Raw genomic sequence first — 20,391 nt, forward strand, 5'->3', positions numbered from 1 at the left:
TCTACTCTATTCAAAAGCATAGCAAAAACAGTGGTCTTGCTCCCTCCTATGTCAATAAAGACTCACCAGGAGCTTAGTCTTCTTCCTTATCTTCTTCCCCAGTCATATTTGACAGAGTGATGTTAGAGAAGATAAAATAGGGAGCTAAGACTTCCACTCACTTTATCATAACAAGACCTCTCCACCATCAGTGGAAGATACGTGGAAGCAGTAAGAAAGCGTCCTACTCCTGGTTAGGGTGCTCTCTGTGGAGGCCAAGAGTGAGCCAAACTCTCTTGCCCAGAAAGTCCTCTCCTTAGGTGTCAATAAAGGTCAAATGGGGAAGCTGGATATCCACCCCAATATGGCAGTAACAGAGGTGCTCTTCCTTTCTCTATCAGAGTGATATCAAAGGAAGCTGCTATGATCTTAATGTTTGTGTCTTCCAAAATACGTAAGTTGAAACCTAACCACCAATGAGACCATATAAGGAGAAAGAAGCTTTGGGGAAGTGATTAGGGGGGCAGAGCCCTCATGAATGGAATTTATTCCCTTATGAAGAAGTGCTCAGAGAGCCACCTTGGCTCTACACCATGTGAGTATACAGTGAGAAAGAGCCATCTATAAACAAACAAATAATTATCCTGCTATCACATCAACTGTGGACTTCCCAGCCTCCGGAACTATGGTAAATAAATTTCTGTTGTTTATAAGCCATCCAGTTTATGGCATTTTATTATAGCAACCCAAATGGACTGAGACAGACCTTTTATAAATTTAATGTCTCTAATACTTACAGGGCCATTCAAATTTCCTTTCATATTAATGAACTATTATAGCTGCACTTTTTAAAGAATGAGTCCATTTCATCTAAAATATAAAATTTATGCAGTTTTTTGTAGATTTTTTAAAATTATCCTTCTGATGTCTATAGTGTCCGTCATGATTTTATTTCTAAAGATTGTGATGTGTTTTATCTTTTTGTCTTTATCATGCTTGCTAGAGGTTTGTCAATTTCATTTATCTTTTCAAAAAATCATGTTTTATTGATTTTTCCTGTTTTTCTCTTTTCAATTGGATCAATTTCTGCTTTTATCTTTATTGTTCTCATTCTTTTGAATAGTTCAGGTTTATCTTCCTTTTTTTTTCAAGACCTTGGGCAAAGGGAGATTAGATTATTAACCTGTGATATTTCCTATTTTCTACTCTATGCATTTACTACTGTTACTTTTTCCTTCACTACTTTAACTCAGTCCCATAAATTTTGATATGTTGTATTTTCATTTTAATTAAATACATTGTAATTCATTCAATTCAATGTATTTTTGAAAATTTCTTTTGAGATCTTTTTAAATCCATGGTTTATTTATAAGTACTATTTTTAAATAATGCTTTGATATTACATTTCAGTTACAACTTTGCATCCTATGAGCACATAAACATAATTTCAAAACTCTATAAAGAGATCTTCAGGCTGATAGTTTCACTAGGAAATTCCTCCAAAGATTTAAAAAATAACAATAATTCTACAAAATCTATTCCAGAAAGTAGAAAAAATTAATTTTATGAAGCTAGCATTCCCCTTATACAGTAACTAGACCAAGACAGTGCACAGAGAGAAAGAAAGAGTGAGAGAGAAAACCCATGTAGAGGTCAACATCCCTCATGAATGTAGGTACAAAAATTCTTAGCTAAATATCAGTAAAAATAATTCAGTAATTGCTGTGATTTGAATATATCCCCGAAAAGTCATGTGTTAAAGTCTCAATCCCCAAATTCATATGTTAAAGGAATTTGTAGGCAGGGCCTTTAGGAAGTAATTAAGATTAGATGAGGTTGGGGCAATCATGACATTACTAGTTTTCTACCAGAGTTAGCATGCTTGCTCTGTCTTGCCGTAGGATACCCTTACATGTGTTCTGGAGCACAAAGAAGGTCCTCACCAGATGACAAGCCTATGTTAGAGCCATGCTTTTGGGTTCACCAGCCTTCAGAACTTTAAGCCAAGTGAATTATTCTTTAAAAATCATCTGAACTAAGGTATTTTGTTATAGCAACATAAAACAAACTAAGATAGTAATATGCAAATACATACACCATGGCCAAGGCAGGGGTCATTGATCCTAAGAACCTAAGGCTGGTTCATTTATTGGAAAACCAGTCAGATCAGTGTAACTCAATATATTTTCAAACCATAGAGGAAAAAATCACACAAACACATTAATGCAAATAAAAAGCACTTGACAAAATCCAATACACATTTATATTACAAATTCTTAGAAAAATATAAATAGAGGAGAATTTCTTCTACTTGCTAAAGAGCATCTACTAAAGTTCTACAACTAAACATTATATGTAGTAGCAAAAGAATTGAATGCTTTCTACCATGAGATCAGGAACAAGGCAAGAATGTCCTGTGTCACTGCTTTTATTCAACACTGAAGTGAAGTTCTATTCAGTGCAGTAAGGCAAGAAGCAAATAAAAAGCAGACAGTTCAGAAAAGAAGAAATAGAACTGTCCCTATTTACAAACTAAACTATTCCTGTTTTTAAATAATTTTCTAAATAGAAAAGTCCAAGAAATTTACAAAAAGTTCTTAGAACTCATTGAGTTGTGGGAAAATAGCTTGGCTTGTAAGGCTCAGTGAGGATGGTTATTGGGCAGCAGCCATCAAGCATCCCCAATGGCTCTTGGATCCTTAGTGACATGTTAAGACCACCACACAACATTGGCATTCACCATGTAGGCAGGGATGGCACCGCTAACCCAAGGCTCCCTGATGCTGCAGTGCTATGACCCCTGCCTGGCCCTTACGCTCATCAGTTCCTCCACTCCTGCTTCAGACACACACCTAGCCTCCTCTTCTACAGCCCATTCCAGCTGGCAGCAAGCTCCCCCTTCCAATCAGAGCAGATTTTTCAGAAAACAAAACAAGAAGACAGCCATTACTATCAGTAGGGACAGTTGTAAACTGTACTTAAGCAGAGTGAAGTTTGTACTTGGAAAAATCAACCTGACTCTGTATCACTCACAGGATCTAATTTTCCAGGTGTCTTCCAGATGAAGAACTAGACTGTCTTTGCCTTCTGACAAGTTGTAATACTATGTATCTCTTAAAAACGAAGAAAGTAAGGTTTGACAGGATTATAAACAAATCCTCAATATCAAACTAGCAGAACAACTGCAATGTTTCACAAAATTTATACATGATCAAATCATGTAGCCATGTGGGAAAAAGGTCAATCAACTGTATCCTAAAGCTCTTTAGCATATGTGAGTACCAAGTTTGAATTCTAGCAATAGTTGCATACACTTTTTTCAACTGATTTGATATCACATTTCAGCTGAATTTTCATAGAGAAAACATTTAGCCATTTCCAAAGATCCATTTTTATACAACTTGAAAGACCTTGAAACTTTCTGGTTTCCACAGCATATATATATATTTTTTTCTTATCCAATGGTCAGTTGTACCCTTTGATGATAGATTTTCCAAACAAAAATAACTAGAGCAGCAGTTTAGCAAAATACATCTTCAGTGGCTTTCAATAAAGGCAAAGTTTCACCATTCATAGTTCTGTAAGAAGAGTTGTGTAACAGTGTGTGTACATTTATGTGTTTTAAATTATTATTTTACAGTGTAAACTTTTTCCACTCTGAGGTTTTTCTTACTGTGAATTTCTGCACAACAACCATGGTTTAAAATACTTTCTTGGTTTACAAAATGTCATTAATATTTTGGGGGCATCTAAGTTATGAAGTGGATTGTTTAATGTGCAGGTATTATTATTAAACATGGGAACTATTTCCAGACATAGGAAATGAATCAAAAGTTAGCATGTACATTAGATGTGATTATAATGTAAGTGAAATAAGCCAGGCACCAAAAGACAAGTATAACATGATTTCATTCACATGTGGAATATAAAAAATTTGATCTCATGGAAGTCAAGAGCATGAGGTGGTTACAAGAGGTTGCAGAGACTAGTGGTGAGAATGGAGAAAGGTTGATGAATGGGTTCCAAGTGAAAGAGATGAATAAACTGTTCTGATGTACTACTGCACAAATGGGTGATTGTAGAGAACACTGTGCATTTCAAAAATCCAGAAAAAAGGATTTTGAAAGTTTTCACATGAAGAAATTATAAATGTTTGAAGAAACAGATGTTTTACCTGATTAAACTATACAGTGCCTACATGTATCAAAATATTACATGGTGCCTATTAATGTGCATAATATTTATGTTTTTTATCTAAAACAGTTAAAAAATAAATTAATAAAAACATAATGTAGGTTTGTAGTCCAAGGTCTATAAATTATTAATGAAGAATCAAAATAAAATAGAGATTGCCCTTGATATATGGTCTGCTTAGCTGTGGTAGAAAAATACGGTGACCGCAAGCCTGAAGATTCCCACAAAGGGCCTTTGTTCATCTAATTTATACAAAAAGCTCCCAATACTCTGAACCTCCAAAGGGAAAGATATCTCCTGGAGTTGGAGTATTGGGTTAGCTGGGAAGCACAGCACAGAAAAACACAAGGCTGGGCCTGACCCCAACGGCACTGCTGCTTGGGAAAAGCCACTGCATATAGGTCATTAAAAATTGAATTTGTTTCCTTTGATAAGGTTTCCCTAAAGTATTTAAAAGATGTCCATGTTTCATTGCTTAAGCTATGCTTTTGCTTTTGGTAATTCCCTGTTCACAGTTGCTTACACTTGTCCTGCACTTTGTTTCCAAGGTCAAAGAACAGAAAGTAGCCCTTGTTTTGAGGAGGTAAAAGTTAAGGTTACATGTATTTTATACACTGGAACTAATTCAGAATCACACATTACAAAATGCCAATTGAAAAAAGAAAGGAGAGGGAAGGAAAGTTCTATTAGAAATTTCATTTAGTTTTAATATAGAATATATATTTAAAAATTATGACTTATTTTTTTAAATTCTGGAATTATTTTTAATTATGCCAATATCTCTAAAATAAGGTGGTATTTGGAGATAACTGTTCTAATTACATAGCTTAGAGATATTTTGGAGTATCTACATCTGGAAATTCTTTATTAATGAATCTCTTTAACTTAAATGCCACCAGACTTGAAATATTGTTCTTTGTGTATATTATAGTATTAACAAGCGTAGTTGCAAAGAAAATACTTAAGCTTAAAAAGAAAAAGCAATTCAATAGGGGAAAGATGGTTCTTTTAACAAATGATCTGAAGCAATTAGGCATCCATAGACAAAATATGAACCTTGATCTAATTCTCATGAATTTTACAAAAATTAATTCAAAATGGATTACAGATTTAAATTGTTAGGATTGTAAGATTCTTAGAGAAAATAATACATAGGTTAAATGCTAAAGAAAAAATGGATAAACTGTATTCAATCAAAATTAAAATCTTTTGTTTTGTGAAAGACCCTACTAACAGGATGAAAAGACAAGCAAGCCTAGAAGAAAATAACCAAAAGGGAATCATTTTTTTTATGCTTTACTTATACTGTTTCTTAGTCTAAACAATGTATCCTATTTTCCATTATATCATATTCAAACTTTTGTGACAATTATGAAAAACTGGGAGAGTAACCTTCCCTTCCATACTTTTTTCCAATAAAATACCCTCTGCTCTAGTCAGTTTACATCTCAATCTGACCCCTCATATTACACTCCTTTCTCCACTACTCATTTTCTCTTCCTGCATTTTGGGATTCTGTTTACTCTTTACTATTAACCTCACTATTTTCATTAATAGTGACAGTGCCACAGGGTGGCTCAACAGGAGTGCTCCAGCCCATCCATAATCTCCTTCTGATCTCCCTGAAACCCCCTACCCAAGATACTTCAAATGAGAGGTGTGCTTTGTTTTGATACATACAACTGACATTTTCTTTCGGTATATTGAGTAACAAAAAAAGAATATTTAAAAAACTAGATGATTTTATTATTCTATATCAGACTAAGTATTTGCCTATGAAATTCAAGGTTTGGGACAAATACCAACTCATTCTCCTATAATTAGATTGCTGGTTCTAAGCCTCTCTAAATTCTGAAGCTGCCAGTAAGCAACATCCAATTCATATTCCATGTTTTCATTAAATCCTTGAGTGAAATCTATTTCTCCTGAATTACTAAATGATTTAATGTATAAAACTGACCAACATGTTAGTGAGTATGCATTTATATGCATTGGATATGTCTTTATGATGCTGGCAGAGTTAGGTGAATATACAAGGCAGAGATCCCCAAGTTCTTCTGGCACTCAAATGTGGGTCTTGAATCTCAAATCCTAAGCCTTTTTAGTAAGCAGTAAACAAGTATCTGTTGGTCAACAGTCCATAGTACTGTAAGAAGTATAAAAAAAACACTTATCAGATGTTCACCATAAGAAAACTATTAAATATAATAATGAAGTCTATTTAAAACCTATACCACCTGAATTTCAATTAAATTACTAATGTTAATAGTTATTTCTTTGATTAGTGACAAGCAACTATAATGTCTTATGTTTTCAGCAGTTACAAACTGGTAAATAGAATATGTCAATTCACTTGCTTAAGAACGGAGAACCAAGCCATTTTCTGAGTCCTTGACTTTTCACCTGGATTCCGAGGACGGGGTGAAGAAAACAATGTGAATTTTTGAGTTAGTGCATTAATTTGCAAACATTAAAAACGTTTTTACCATCCACATTCAATCTATTAATGTTACATAAGAATTTTTAAATTCTTATAAATGATATAAATATTTTATTTAAAAAAACAAGCTGGTAAATGGAGATCAGATTTAGCCATAATCATAGTTTTCTGAGTAATCTCTGCAGCACTTAGGTAAATCCACAAAATAAGGATCTCAATATATATTGTGAATAGTAGATTCATTTCTTAAGTAGTTTCTTGTCGGCTGTGCAGAAAGGATTCAGAGTTTACATATATTCTAGTAAACAGTGCAGGAATATTCAATGAAATAAGAGTAGGTTAAAAATGGGAGAAAGTTAATGTATTCCCAGTCAATCATATCTATCATTGTATAGTTGCAAACTCACAGTTATTTCCAGTGGGTCTCTGCATATGTGTGACAGTCCTCTTGGACAAAAGACTAATAAAGAAGTCACTGCTGAAAAAGATACTTATAAAAATTGCAAATTCATATCTTATTTCCTTTCAAGTTTTTTACATCTGATGGATGTAGCTTATGTTTTCCCTTTTGATTCTAAATTATAGAACTTTAAGAGATTGAATTAACCCAAACTATAAAATTATCTTCCACAAAGATCAAGTTTTTAAATCTTGATATCAAATCAGCACATTTACTAAGACTTGATGATAATATAAATAATTGTGTGCACTTTGAGCCAATTCAAGGTTCCAAAAGTTATCTTGCACACACATGGTCTTGTTATATTATTTCTATTGGTACATATGATATATGTTGATATAACATGCTTTTAAAGTACCCATGTTATGCTTTGGGGAACCCTCATTTTTACTGCCCTATTTCAGCATGTTTAACTGCAATAACGGAACCAGTTTAGACACCAAACACTAATCTCCTCATAAATTCAATCACCATGATGCATGTTTAGCTGTGTCCACATACGACCAAGTTTACACTGAAAAAATACCCAATAATCCCTGGAAGGAATGTTAAGGTCAAACACCAGGAGTGAGAGAGTAAGCCAAATTTGATTTCACTTTATGTCAAAAAAAAGTATAGAGTCAGTGACTCAGAGCTGGCTATACACTGTGACTAATCTTAGACTACCATAAATTAAAAGTTTGCAACAACTATAAAACTGCTTCCATTCCGAACAATGAATCCCTAGTTCTTACTCACCTCTCATCCTCAAACAATTCATGTGGACACAGATAAAACAAATTTACCTAATAAGTATTATAATTTACCTAATAAGTAATATAAACATATACCTTGACCCCAAATTTAATTTTAAAGATGAAAAAATTAAAATATTATTTAATTTGTAATTAATATTTTATTTTCATATAAATGACTCTTCTCAATTAAAATAATTTTTACATTTTCTCAGTAGAAAATATTTATAATTTTGCCTGATGGATGTGCAGAAATAATATACAGCAGTGGAGTAAACACCTTTGTGGAAAACAATACATTTTAGAAGAAAACAACTCATTTCTTCCTTCAACATTTAAGTGCCTCCAACACCTCAGATCTTCTGCTAGAAATTTTGAATAAAACAAAGACAAACACATTGTGTTTCGTTTCTAGACAAGACAAACACATCGTGATTGTCTCTAAAACTCTTTCCCTACAAGCAAAGAGTTTAGAGAGAAATTGGGTGGTTTCCAAACTTCAGCATTAACAACTTCTCTGCCTTGCTTTTGGAGTTCTGAACTTTTCTCATTTATTTCAGAATTATTGTCCCTTTTTTTTTTATTTGCCAGTTACCTAAACTTCAGCTTCTGTCCAATGATTGAGACCATTTTACCTGTGCTAGACCACCCTGATGCAGACCACCTGCCTGGATTTGAACATATTTTATTTTTGCAGACTCTGCATAGAAATGATCTGCTTCCCTCCCACTGGGAAAACACCTGTCACCTTTTGAAGGACTTGTCTGACACTGTTTGCTTATCCTCAAAAGTTCCTGAGTAATCTAATCCAGTAAGTCCCCAAACTTAAGAGTGTCAGAAACACTCAGAGATGCTTAGATATATGTGGATTCAGAGACTTCACTACTTGAGGTTATGATTCAGAAAGCCTGATTTGAAGTTCAGGAACCTATAATTTTAAAGTTTGACATGTTCTTGAAAGTTTTAATGAAGACCCCACATTTAAACTGGGATTTGAAGAATAAATAAACCTGTGTGTAACATCAAATAATATAGGTAAATGTAACAAAGAACCTAATGGCAAGATGTGTCAGGTATGTTTAAATATGAGAATTTACTCAATTATTGGCCCATAGTAGGTGTTTAACTAATACTTGCTAAAAATGAATAAATTCAATCTATTGTGCTGAATGAATAAAGTCTGGACGGATGCATCAGCTGTATGAGGAGGAAGCAGTGGAGGAATTAGAATGAAAAGCTAGAGAAGAGACAAATTCCAACTGGTGACAAATTCTAGAATATATTTTGTAGGGAATGAGATTAAGTAAAACACTTGAAATATAAAGTTACTCCTACATATTGTGCTTCTCATCCTCACCTTTATGTTTCACAGACCCAAATCTTTATGTCTGGGCCTTACTCTTCAGATAATAAACTTCGACTGAGAAGGCATATGACATCTAAATTGTATGTAAGAACGATCAATTAAAATGAGTAGATGGACAGACAGGCCGCCTATGTTAGGGTGTTATGGCTTAGATATGAGGTGTCCTTCCCAAAGCTCCCATGACAATGCAGGAATGTTTGGAAACAACATGAATATATTGTGAGAGCTTAACTAATCAGTGGATTAATCCATTTAATGGATTAATTATTTTTATAGATTACTGGGTGGTAACTACAGGTGGCATATAGGGTATGACTGGAGGAAGTAGGTCACTGGGGCATGCCCTTGGGGATTATATAATCATGAACCCAAAATAAAGTTTTCCTCCTCTAAGTTGCTCTTGTCAGGTATTTTGGTCACAGTGATGAAAAGCTGACTAACATAGCTACTGAGGATATCATTACAGGATGTAACAAGAGTCTAATACATAATGGTGACAGTCAAGATTGAAAAGAAGGGGTAGGCAGGCATGGCTGTGCATGACTGCAATCCCAGCAGGCCTGTATTCCCAGCTATTTGTGACACTGAGGCAGGAGGATTGCAAATTTGAGACCAGCCTGAACAACTTAGTGAGGCCATGCCTAAAAAATAAGGATTAAGAATGTATGTAGCTCTAAGGTAAAACACCCCTGGGTTTAATCACCAGAGAAGAAAGAAAGAAAGAAGAAAAGAAAGAAGGAAGGAAGGAAGGAAGGAAGGAAGGAAGGAAGGAAGGAAGGAAGGAAGGAAGGAAGGAAGGAAGGAAGGAAAGAAGGAAGGGAGGGAGGGAGGAAAGAAGGAAGGAAGGGGGGAAGGAGGGAGGGAAGAGGAAAGGGAAGGGAAGAGGAAAGAAAAGGGAAGAGGAAAGGGAAGGGAAGGGAAAGGAAGAGAGGAAACTTAAGAGCCATAATAGGAATTGAACTGATAAGATCTAACAATATGTAGAAGAAATAAGGGAAAAAATCACATAAACAATGAGGCTTGGGATCCAACTTAGTATCAAGAATAAACACAGAAAAATGAGGAAAATGACATTTCATGTAAAAGGAATATTTTTAAATCCTTGAGGGTAATATGCTAACCCAGTTCCCAGCTAAATTTTTCCAACAATTTGTATGAATGAGAAAGAGACAGAAATAGAGGATAAAATGTAAGAGAGAATAGAATAAATGGATGTAGTAATGTTGGAGACATGACATTAAAGTAAAAATGAACAGTTAAATCCCTGAAAAGAGGAAGGTGAGGACATCCTGAGAGAACATATCTAGAGGGCATAATAAAGATAAGGGTGAATTTTGATGTGAAGGACACCATTAGGTTATTAGTAAAAGAAATAATAATATCAGATATAAATGAGAGAATGTGTAGAGTAGGTTTAGAATGTGAGCAAAACATTCTTAAGGAAATGGGCAGAATTTCACCAAGAGACACACTGAAGATGGTGGGACAGCTGGGACAGTTATAAAGATTAATTCATTGCTGAACAAGGTAGAATAATTTCTGTTTTTTCCTAACAATATCCAGCAGAGATCAGATTGAGGAAAACAATCAGTGGGACCTTCTCCATTAGCAACCCTCCTAGAAGACAACTCACAAGGACATAGTTTGAGACCTAAGAAGCAGGAGATGGTGTCATTGACATGTAGACATTCCTGCCTGGAAAGAGAGCACGTGAAAGTGAAAGGACAATTTCACTGGAAAGATGAGAAGGAAAGGATGCACACCTAGATATTGAAGCCAGAGAGGAGACAGGCCGTGACCTATAACTCTGGGTTTACAGTTTCAAGGGAAGAAACATGAGCAAAATTGGGGACACAGATTTCACAAGAGGGGACAGGTTAAAAGAGGTTTCTAACATAAGGGGACTGAGGTTTACAATAGAAAGGGATTGCATTGTATGTGCCAATTTCCACAATTCCTAATAGGGCTGGCCATCCGGGGAAGAGGTATTATCAGGAAAGAATCAGGTTTTAATTTAGGTGAGCAAGCAAGAAATGGTAGAAAGTAGAAGGAAGAGGGAGATTATGATAGGAAGGAGCACCATAAAGGAGAATGAGTTTCTTCTAAACTAGAGCTTATGACCCATTCTGTTATGCAAGTAGATGAATAAAGGCAAAAGAAAATAGATAAAAATAAGTCTGATCCTGCAGCCAGGGAAGCATCTAAAATTATTCTACATAAATATTTTTTAGTGATGTAAATTATTTATTTCAATATATGTTCTTTAAAAAGCTTTCAAATGTTCAAAATGTTGTAAATCTCAGGCTTAAGATAATGGGTCTCAACTGGAATTATTAAATAGTAGTCATATGATTTTTTAAACCATAATTGCTTGAATTAATATGTATATGAAATACATTAGCATATAAAATTATTTATAAAACATTTAATATAATTTCTCAAAGCAGGAATTTTGAGCTGTAGTGATCACATAGGGAGGTAGAATATGCTTAAGGTTGTAGAATCTTCTCAATACAAAATTTCATATATCTTTTAATGAGATAGCTTGCTTTTTTACTAAATATACTTACAAGTATGGCACAGTAGGATAAACATAATTGCAATTAGTGATTTGCTTTTATAATAGAGCACCTTCTTTTTACAATTAGAGGAATATTTTCAGAAATGCATTAGTTTGTTACCTTAAGTATCTGCAGTTGTTTCTACCAGTGGATAAGCAAGCTGGTGGTACGTAGGAAAAAACTGTCATTTAAAACTTTATTAAAAATTCCAACCAGGCCAAATTATAGTGAATATCCATTGGTCATAGATCTTCCCACTGAATTAAGATATAGTTTATGTATGCCAGTGAGTATAGTACACATGAATTCTAGGATCAACTTTATTGTCAACCATATTAGCTCTGACCTGACACTGTACTTTAATTCTTCACCTTCTTTTTCTACAAAAATAATTTTTAAAGAATAACCCAACTGAGAAGTTTGCAAGTTCATTCCTTCTTTTAAATTATAATAATTTACATTTACAGAAACATAATAAGGTAGATTTTCTTCTTTTCCCCTCCATTCAGTCTCCCAGTGCTGTGGACAGGTTCACTGTGCCACACAGCTGGACTCAGGTAGCAAAAGGCTAGGGCCGCACCTGCCGCATTTTTAATATTTGTTCCATGTGGGTAGATAAAAGTGCTGCAGCAGTAAACAGCACTGACTAGTGCACAACCCCGTCCACCAGTGCTCCCACGAGATACCTGTTTCAGGTGGTGTGCTCACATTACAGGTGCTCTCACTGCCTTCTCCAGCCGATGTCGCAGCTCTTATTTTGAAGACGTATGAGGTGTTTGCAAGAAGCTTTACAAAAGTGTATGTGTGATTTTGGGGAGAAGCTTTTGCAGAATTCCTTTCCACCATTATTATATAATGCGTAATTATTCCATTTGCTTTCTTGGGAGGATCCCATGTCACTAAAACTGACTGCCAGTTGCTTGCCATACACTGCAGATTCTGTACAACATCTGGAACTTAAGAGATAAACATATGTCCAAAGTTAAAATTGATACCTAGCATAAAATAGAGTAAATAATTTAATTATATAATGGTTAGATGAAATCATGTTTAGGAGTGCAGAAAGAATAAAAATTTGAAGGATCATCTTTTCAATGCTCACAAAGCTCTTTAGATAGGCTGAATCAAATGCTATTGGCAGACTTTCTAAGCTATCTTGTTAATGCTTAAAATACTGAACCAGTCACTGAATATTTGCCAAGGTCCAAGAAGCAATTACATTCTCGGATTCTCAGAAGCAACTGAAGCCCAGGTAGTAGTTTTGATGTCTGTTTTCTTAATCAGAAAGGTACAATCTTACAGTATCTTATTATGCAAAATATAGATATAGGTTCCTCCATAATGGGACACATTCAGGTTTTACAGTACTGGAAAACCCATAATCAATTTAGGGGACTTGGTTTTATACTGGAATTCTTCTTTGGAAGAATCCTGAGAACCTAATTCTTAAGCTTTTTGGAAATCATCGATGGAGATATTTAAGCAGTCCCATGTTGTTGTGTGTTTTTCCCCCCTTAAAACCTCTCTGAATTTTCTTGAACTCAATTTCTCAATAGTCCACTATATCTAGTTGACCTAGATGAGAAATAATACTCAAGTCTTCTAAAGTGACTGCATATTGGAGACCGGTTACTCCTCATGGAAATGTCCAACAATGTACTCTAACAGTATTAATGGTATAACTTTTATCATTAGAGTAAAAAGAGAATAGTAGCAGGAAAATTAGTATATAGTTAATGTATAGATTGCAAACTCTAAGTAGCAAAATAATATAACTTCTTGTCATTAGGTAATTTTCAAATAATGATTTCAAGAATACCCAAGTAATCTGTGACTTGCCTACAATTCTTCCTGATGGCCTAAATTTATCTCTTATAAACTTTTCTTCCTCTGTAAGATAAAGACATCAGTAAAGAAGAATAAAGTTAGGAATGTTTGAATGAAGAAAAGATCATTTCTAGGATGATTAAGGCCTCAGTTCATCTGAAAAATCATAGAAAAGCTCAGAGGTCAGATTCAAATCTAGACACTGATTCAGAGCTTCCACTATGAATACTATTTATTTGACTAGTCTTATAGGAATGATATTTTTTTAAAAAAGACTCAGGTGTTCATAAGTTAATTCAAAAATTATTAATTCATCAGTGAGAGGTCTCTGGTTTCAATTTAGAGATTCACTAAAAAGAAAAAGTGCATCCAGAGATGCTAAAAAGAAATGACTGGAACAAGAATTTGCACTCATTCAATTATCATTGACACAAGATAAAAAGGTGAGGAAGAAATGTCTTTAAATATAAGGCTCAGCTGGTAGAAATAAAAGTATACTTTAAGCCACCATTAAGTAGGTCAAAAATAAAAACTGTTGAGTCCCCACACAAAGACAAAATGTAGCACACACTGGCACCGGACCTGCAGTAGGTAAATTGCTGGTGAATTAGGCCAGAGAGGTATTTCATAGTCCCTGAAATGTTACAGTGGTACTGTGGGAAAATAAAGGGCTTATGTAGTGACTCCTTCTCAAATGTCACAATCATTAAAGAAAATCATAGAGATGTTTCATAAAAATCAAAATCATCATAAATCTTAGAACATAAAAACTTAAAAGTGACTGCTAGTAAATTTCTCCCCATCTTCCCAACTATTTCAAATAATCCTAAGAATTAAGTAATTTTCACAGATGTCCAGAATCTTACTTTCTTACAAAACTAGTCTTATTTCAAATTTCACAGCTCCAAAGGGAAAACTATGTTTATATATATAGTTAACCTAGATGATACACACACACACACACACACACACACACACACACACACACATACACATACACACACACATATGATTTCACCAACAAAACTCAGTCTATCCTTAAAGCACTGAAATTCAATTTTCCTGTGAGTGAAATATTGAATAATGAAACTATTACATAAACTGAGAGAGGAGAAAAAACATGTTAATTATAAAAGAAAATATTTCAGCTTGTTTCTAACCTGATTCTTGGGTTGTGAAGTTTACTACATTACTAAATTGATTGCCATTTCCAACTTTCGTAAATGCAGCTACACTGACAGAATAAGTGCTAACTGGTTCCAGTCCACCAAGTTTCACTTCAGTTTGAAAACCTGAAATATTCTGAAAAATGGGGGACAAAAAGATTCTTAGTCATAATGCGCCAACAAAAATTTGTTTGTAACTAGAAGAAATATTTTAATATAATACAGAAATCTTCTATATTTAGCCTATGAGTTAGTGAATATTTTAATTAAAATATAACAAATATCAACATTTTTTTTGGAACACAGGTTGTGCTCAGCTTAGGCCACAAAGATAAATCCAGCAGTACTCTCTTTGTCTTGAAGAATCCCACAATTGTCATTTTTAAAAAACTAAAATATTTTATTTCCATCTTGTTTCTCTGATTTTTACATGGAATTATATACTCATTATTTCCCTTAAGTTTGCTAAAATTCAGACGTTCAATTTTTAAATTCAATTTGTGCTTGATCAGCAACACTTGATTTTTCCTGAATTTATCTAAATTCCTTTTTAATACACACTAACATGCCTATATAATCTAATTCAATCATCAACTACTGTTTGTAAGGTACTGGGGATAAAGCAGTGAATAAATAAAATCCCTGTTTCCATGAGCTTAAACTAGGAGTTGTCCCAGACAACTCTGAAATTTCTAATTTGATATAATTGTTTTAGAAAAATGAGGAAAAGAACAAAATATTTATCATAGTTGACCAAAGAAGAATATGAATTATCATAGAAAAATTTACCACTCACTGTCAAATTTTCATTCAAACATAATGATCCTAACCAAAGAGAACCATTAAAATGAAACAATTATTATTACAGAGATAAGACAATCTCCTAGGTAGTAAAAGTTTAAGAGTATTAAATTATATCTGTCAACATATAAAACATGTTGATTGTTTATTAAACCTTTCATTAGCAGAAATTCAACAAGAATATTAGGTTTTGATGCATTTACAATTATAGTCACATTTTAAAATAATCTCTAGTGGCATACATTGCGGACTTACTGCATCACCTTATTTCCTCTTGTTTTTTATACTTACTACTTGCAAATTATATTGATAGATGACCTGGAGATTTTAAATACATTTAAGACATGGTCCCTGCCATCAAGGAATCTTTATATTACCTAAAACAATCTACAAACAATTGCTGACTGAGAAGAAATTAAACATACAACAAGTGAATTCCAATTTTAATTAAAAGGGTATGTACCCAGAAAAAAAAAAAAACTGAAGCCAACAGATTACAAAGCAAGGGTATGAGAGTAATTTTTGGGTAGTCACTCACTATCTCTGAGTAACCTAAGTTACCTATTGATCTTATTCAGGACCACTGAGATAGCATTGGTCCTGAATAAGATCAATAAGATTCCATTGAGAATGATTCTGAAAATTATTATTCCTCTACAAACCCACAGATAATTTAAAAGAAGAAAATAAATTATAGAAACTGATACTGTCAGGATGCAGGATAGATGAAAAAGAAAGAAACGCAATGGAGTGGAAGCTAGGTAGAGGAAGAAAAGTATATGTAGTAAACTGAATGTTAAAAAAGGAAATAACGGCATTAGAGTATTAAAGCACATTTAAAGGAATTTTAAAGAAATTAATATTTTGAAAACCAATTTAAGGGAAAATGTCTTCTATAAAGTAGTTTTCTTTGGGGCATGAAGTTTTAAGTAGCTGCACTTACAACTTAAAGAAACTGAGTTTTAGGAGGTTAGGCCGTTTCCCTAATGAACCCCAGTGAGTCTCAAAGGCAAGGTCTGAACCAGGTAATGTGAGATCAAAGCCCTTGCTTTGCCACTCTGTTTAGGGTATCTCCTTTGGAGGCTGTCATTCCAAGGAGATACGATCATACACATGCAGCCACACTTCAATGCACATACACAGTTATTCTAGGCATGTGAATACAGAGAGAAAATTATTATTTTTCCCTTTTGATATTTCCCTATAACCTGTTCAGACAAAGGAAATTTTAAAAATAGGAAAATGTTGAGATTGAACCAGAGAATAGGTAATAGAAAGTTATAGGCTTCATATAATTAATATAATTTCACACTTCTGGGAAACAGATTCTATACCTACGGAGTCATGTAATTTAAATTCTCCCTAGCCTATCGGACTTTAAAATAGTATCTTGTTCTCCAGAAAGAAAGTCATTGTAATTGATGACAGACTTTAATCACCACTTTTGATTTTCACTATTCACTTTGTAAACAGCACATGCTATAAAAATGATTTACCAAAGTAACAAATTATAATTCATATAATATTGGACAAAATGTTTACTGTATACTATCTGCACTGCTATTGTAATCAAGTAAGAATATTTCAGGACTTCATTCACCTTTGAAGAAAAATAAGAAAACTTTCTTAAATGCTAATTAATTATGAGATATTTTGGCAATTAAATCCTAGCAATCATGCATATGTACTTCAGATTCTTTGTTACATAGGTTCTTTGGGGGAATTTTTACTGATCCTGGATCCTAAAACATAGAAAAAGGAAGGGATATTTAGAGTTATAGATGAATTATCAATGAAAGTAAAAGAATAAGAATTTATCTTAGATCATTGAGTGTAGTATCATTTGCTATCAGGAAAGATTATCAAAGGTGTAAATGCCTTTAGAAAAGCTAAAAAATTCATTTGGTATTTCTTTTCATTATATATATATATATATATATATTTATATATATATATATATATATATATATATATATATATATATACACACACATACTGCATTTCACAATAGATTTTAAATAAGCCAGAAAAAGATTACTATATACTTTCCAGCATTAACAAAATGGTACAATTAGTTCTTAAACTGTAGATATCTAAAAGCTACAAATTTAAATATATTGCTCTAGGAAGTACACAGCTTACATAAATGCTTTTTGCACAAGCATCTTTTAAGTTTTAGGAAACAAAAAAAAATTTGAAAGGTTGCCATTGTTTAATTTATTTTTTTATTTTTATTTTTTAAAGAGTGAGTGAGAGAGAGAGAGAGAATTTTTCAATATTTATTTTTTAGTTTTTGGCGGACACAACATCTTTGTTTGTGTGTGGTGCTGAGGATCGAACCCGGGCCACATGCATGCCAGGCGAACGAGCTACCACTTGAGCCACATCCCCAGCCCGCCATTGCTTAATTTAAAAACAGCCAATTTTCCACCTACATGTCCAAAATTCAATCTCAGAATTTTTGAAATAAACATATACTATTAGAATCAACCTACCTTATAAGATATAGTATCACTTTCATGTTCATGAATTTTAAGACTGTATATTTTAACAATACCGCCTGGAAGAGGACTGGGGCTCCATTTCAGCCATACAAAGTCTGAAGTGTAGTTGATTAAAGTCAAATTTTGAGGAGGTGCTAAAGGCACTGTAGGAAAATACATCACAAAACTTTTATTCATAACACTTGTAGCATTGAAATTGCATTGTAACTGTAGCTTCTTGAAGACACTAAATTAAGAAGGATTTAGAAAATGATCATATTTTTAATTTCAGAAACAAATACCATAAGTAATTATATTTTTGTTCCTGGAACATAATAGCTCCAAAGCAGCTTTAAACAGAACATATAATTCTGAAAATTGAATTAGGAAATGAAATTTGGCAAAGTAGATGAAAAATTGTAAGCCTGCTACAAATCAACAATCAAATATTCTTTCATTTTCCACTCTGTTCCTTAGATCAAGAGAAAGTACTGGAACAATGAAATCATTTGAAGAAATGTGGATTCCGGCTTACCTGACTCATCTGTGTAAAAGAAAAGAATACTGGGGGGACCGAGTCCTTTAACAGTTCTTGCAGCAGCAAAAAAACTATATAATGTAAATGGTGAAAGCTCTTCCAATATTACATAGTTATCAGAAGTAACAAAAGAATAATTTTCATTTGGTCCTTGTAAAATTAAGTCATAACTTATTATTGCACCATTTGGCTTTACTGGGGGATCCCATGATAGGAGAACTGAGGTAGAGGAAAGGTTTTTAAAAGTGTTGATTATTGGTGAAGTTTCTGGGACTATAAAAGAAAAAGAGAATAATAAATGAAACAAAAGCAAATTAGCATTTTAAAAAAACTTCAATTATAACTGAAATTAATTTTATTAGCAAATTTTAATTTTAAGAAGCTTAGAACATGTTTATTGAAAGGCTCATTACTTGAGAACAAACAGAACCTACATAGTTGTAAGAATAATGCTTCTTATAAAAATCAATATAAATGAAGAGAACAATAGTCTGATTAATAGGCAATAAAAGGTCTAGCCTACCATCTTCTTCAGTTTTGATGAGTAGCTGGGCAGTATAGATATCAGAGAATCCCTTTTCTGTTGATGGAGTGATTTCTAATATATAATCAGTGTATTTTTCCAGATTATCAAAATATATGCTGCTGTCATATGTAACTAGAGGTGGTTTCCCATGGCGAGGACTCTGCTGTATATTCAGTGAAACATAGTAGAAGACTAGACCATTTGGGTGAGACGGTGGGACCCAGCTTACATTTATCGCAGTTGATGAGATAGACTGGTAAGTCAGGTTTCCAACAAGCCCTTCAGGTACTATGATAGGTAATGAGCAAAATATAAAATCATCAGTTACCCTATGCACAAACTGAGTACAATAATTGAAATGGCATCTATTACATGACAGTTCTTACATTATTATTTAAATGCATATGTGGTCAAACATTGCCTATATAAAATACCCTTTAATAATTATTTGAGAATTATTCAAAATAAACACTACCATCATTAATATATGAGTGAATTATTTTTATATAATATTTTCTTGACTTTTCTTTCCTGCAACATGGACTATGTGTGTGAGAAAGAGATAGAGAAAGAGTAATGTGTGTGGATTTATTTTCAAGTATTCAAATATTTTGGTAATCTGTATTGTCTAAATAATAGTTAGCTTTTTTCTTCTAAAGATTATCCTATTGAACATATGAGGAAACATACTCAGTAATAAGTGACTTGCTCAAGGTTATACTAAGGTTTTCTGATTTCAACTTATAAAAATTCTAGTTCTCAGATATCAGCTATATTCTGAGACTGAACTTTATTAATGTAAATTTGAAATCCCACTTGGAGCATTGTACAGTAAATGCTTATTATTTATGGTGCTATAATTATACTGGTTAAAATATTATACATTCCAAAAATCTTGGAAGAGATTTGCATTTAAAGAATACCTGAAATGTTATTGACCACATATTATACTAAAAGCATTATTTCTAAAGACTTCTTAAATTTACATTTCCACATATTTATTGTATTTTGTTGATCAACTTGTCAACTATTCAAAAATGATTTTTTCCAACAAAGTAAGCATTCATTTCTCATAGTGTCTGTCAACTTATGACTTCCAAATAATACATATGGAATTTTACTGTCATCAGAAACATAGGTGAATACTATTTATCAATAGGAGATTAATCTTTAAAAATAAACAAATAGCCAACAGAAACAACCACAAGGGAAATAGGCAATGATCCACTTATTGTATTGTCACAACTGAAACCTAAAAAAAAAATTAAGAGCTTCAATCATTTTAGTTTTCTGAATACTCAGTACAAACAGGATTC

At 33.2% G+C, this 20,391-nt stretch overlaps 1 protein-coding gene across 1 annotated transcript in view; it reads right to left on the reverse strand.

The window, feature by feature from the left end:
- Ptprq (protein tyrosine phosphatase receptor type Q) overlaps positions 1-20,391 on the reverse strand; it is a 197,072-nt gene that overhangs the window by 107,766 nt on the left and 68,915 nt on the right. The window contains exons 21-25 of the mRNA XM_078053099.1: positions 19,073-19,363; positions 18,547-18,822; positions 18,024-18,175; positions 14,722-14,863; positions 12,421-12,690 (exon numbers count right to left, since the gene is read on the reverse strand). Coding sequence (XP_077909225.1) covers positions 12,421-12,690; positions 14,722-14,863; positions 18,024-18,175; positions 18,547-18,822; positions 19,073-19,363 — 1,131 coding nt within the window. The remainder of the gene's footprint in view (positions 1-12,420; positions 12,691-14,721; positions 14,864-18,023; positions 18,176-18,546; positions 18,823-19,072; positions 19,364-20,391) is intronic.

The sequence above is a fragment of the Ictidomys tridecemlineatus genome, chromosome 6 (assembly GCF_052094955.1).
Source record: "Ictidomys tridecemlineatus isolate mIctTri1 chromosome 6, mIctTri1.hap1, whole genome shotgun sequence".
Classification (NCBI taxonomy): domain Eukaryota; kingdom Metazoa; phylum Chordata; class Mammalia; order Rodentia; family Sciuridae; genus Ictidomys; species Ictidomys tridecemlineatus.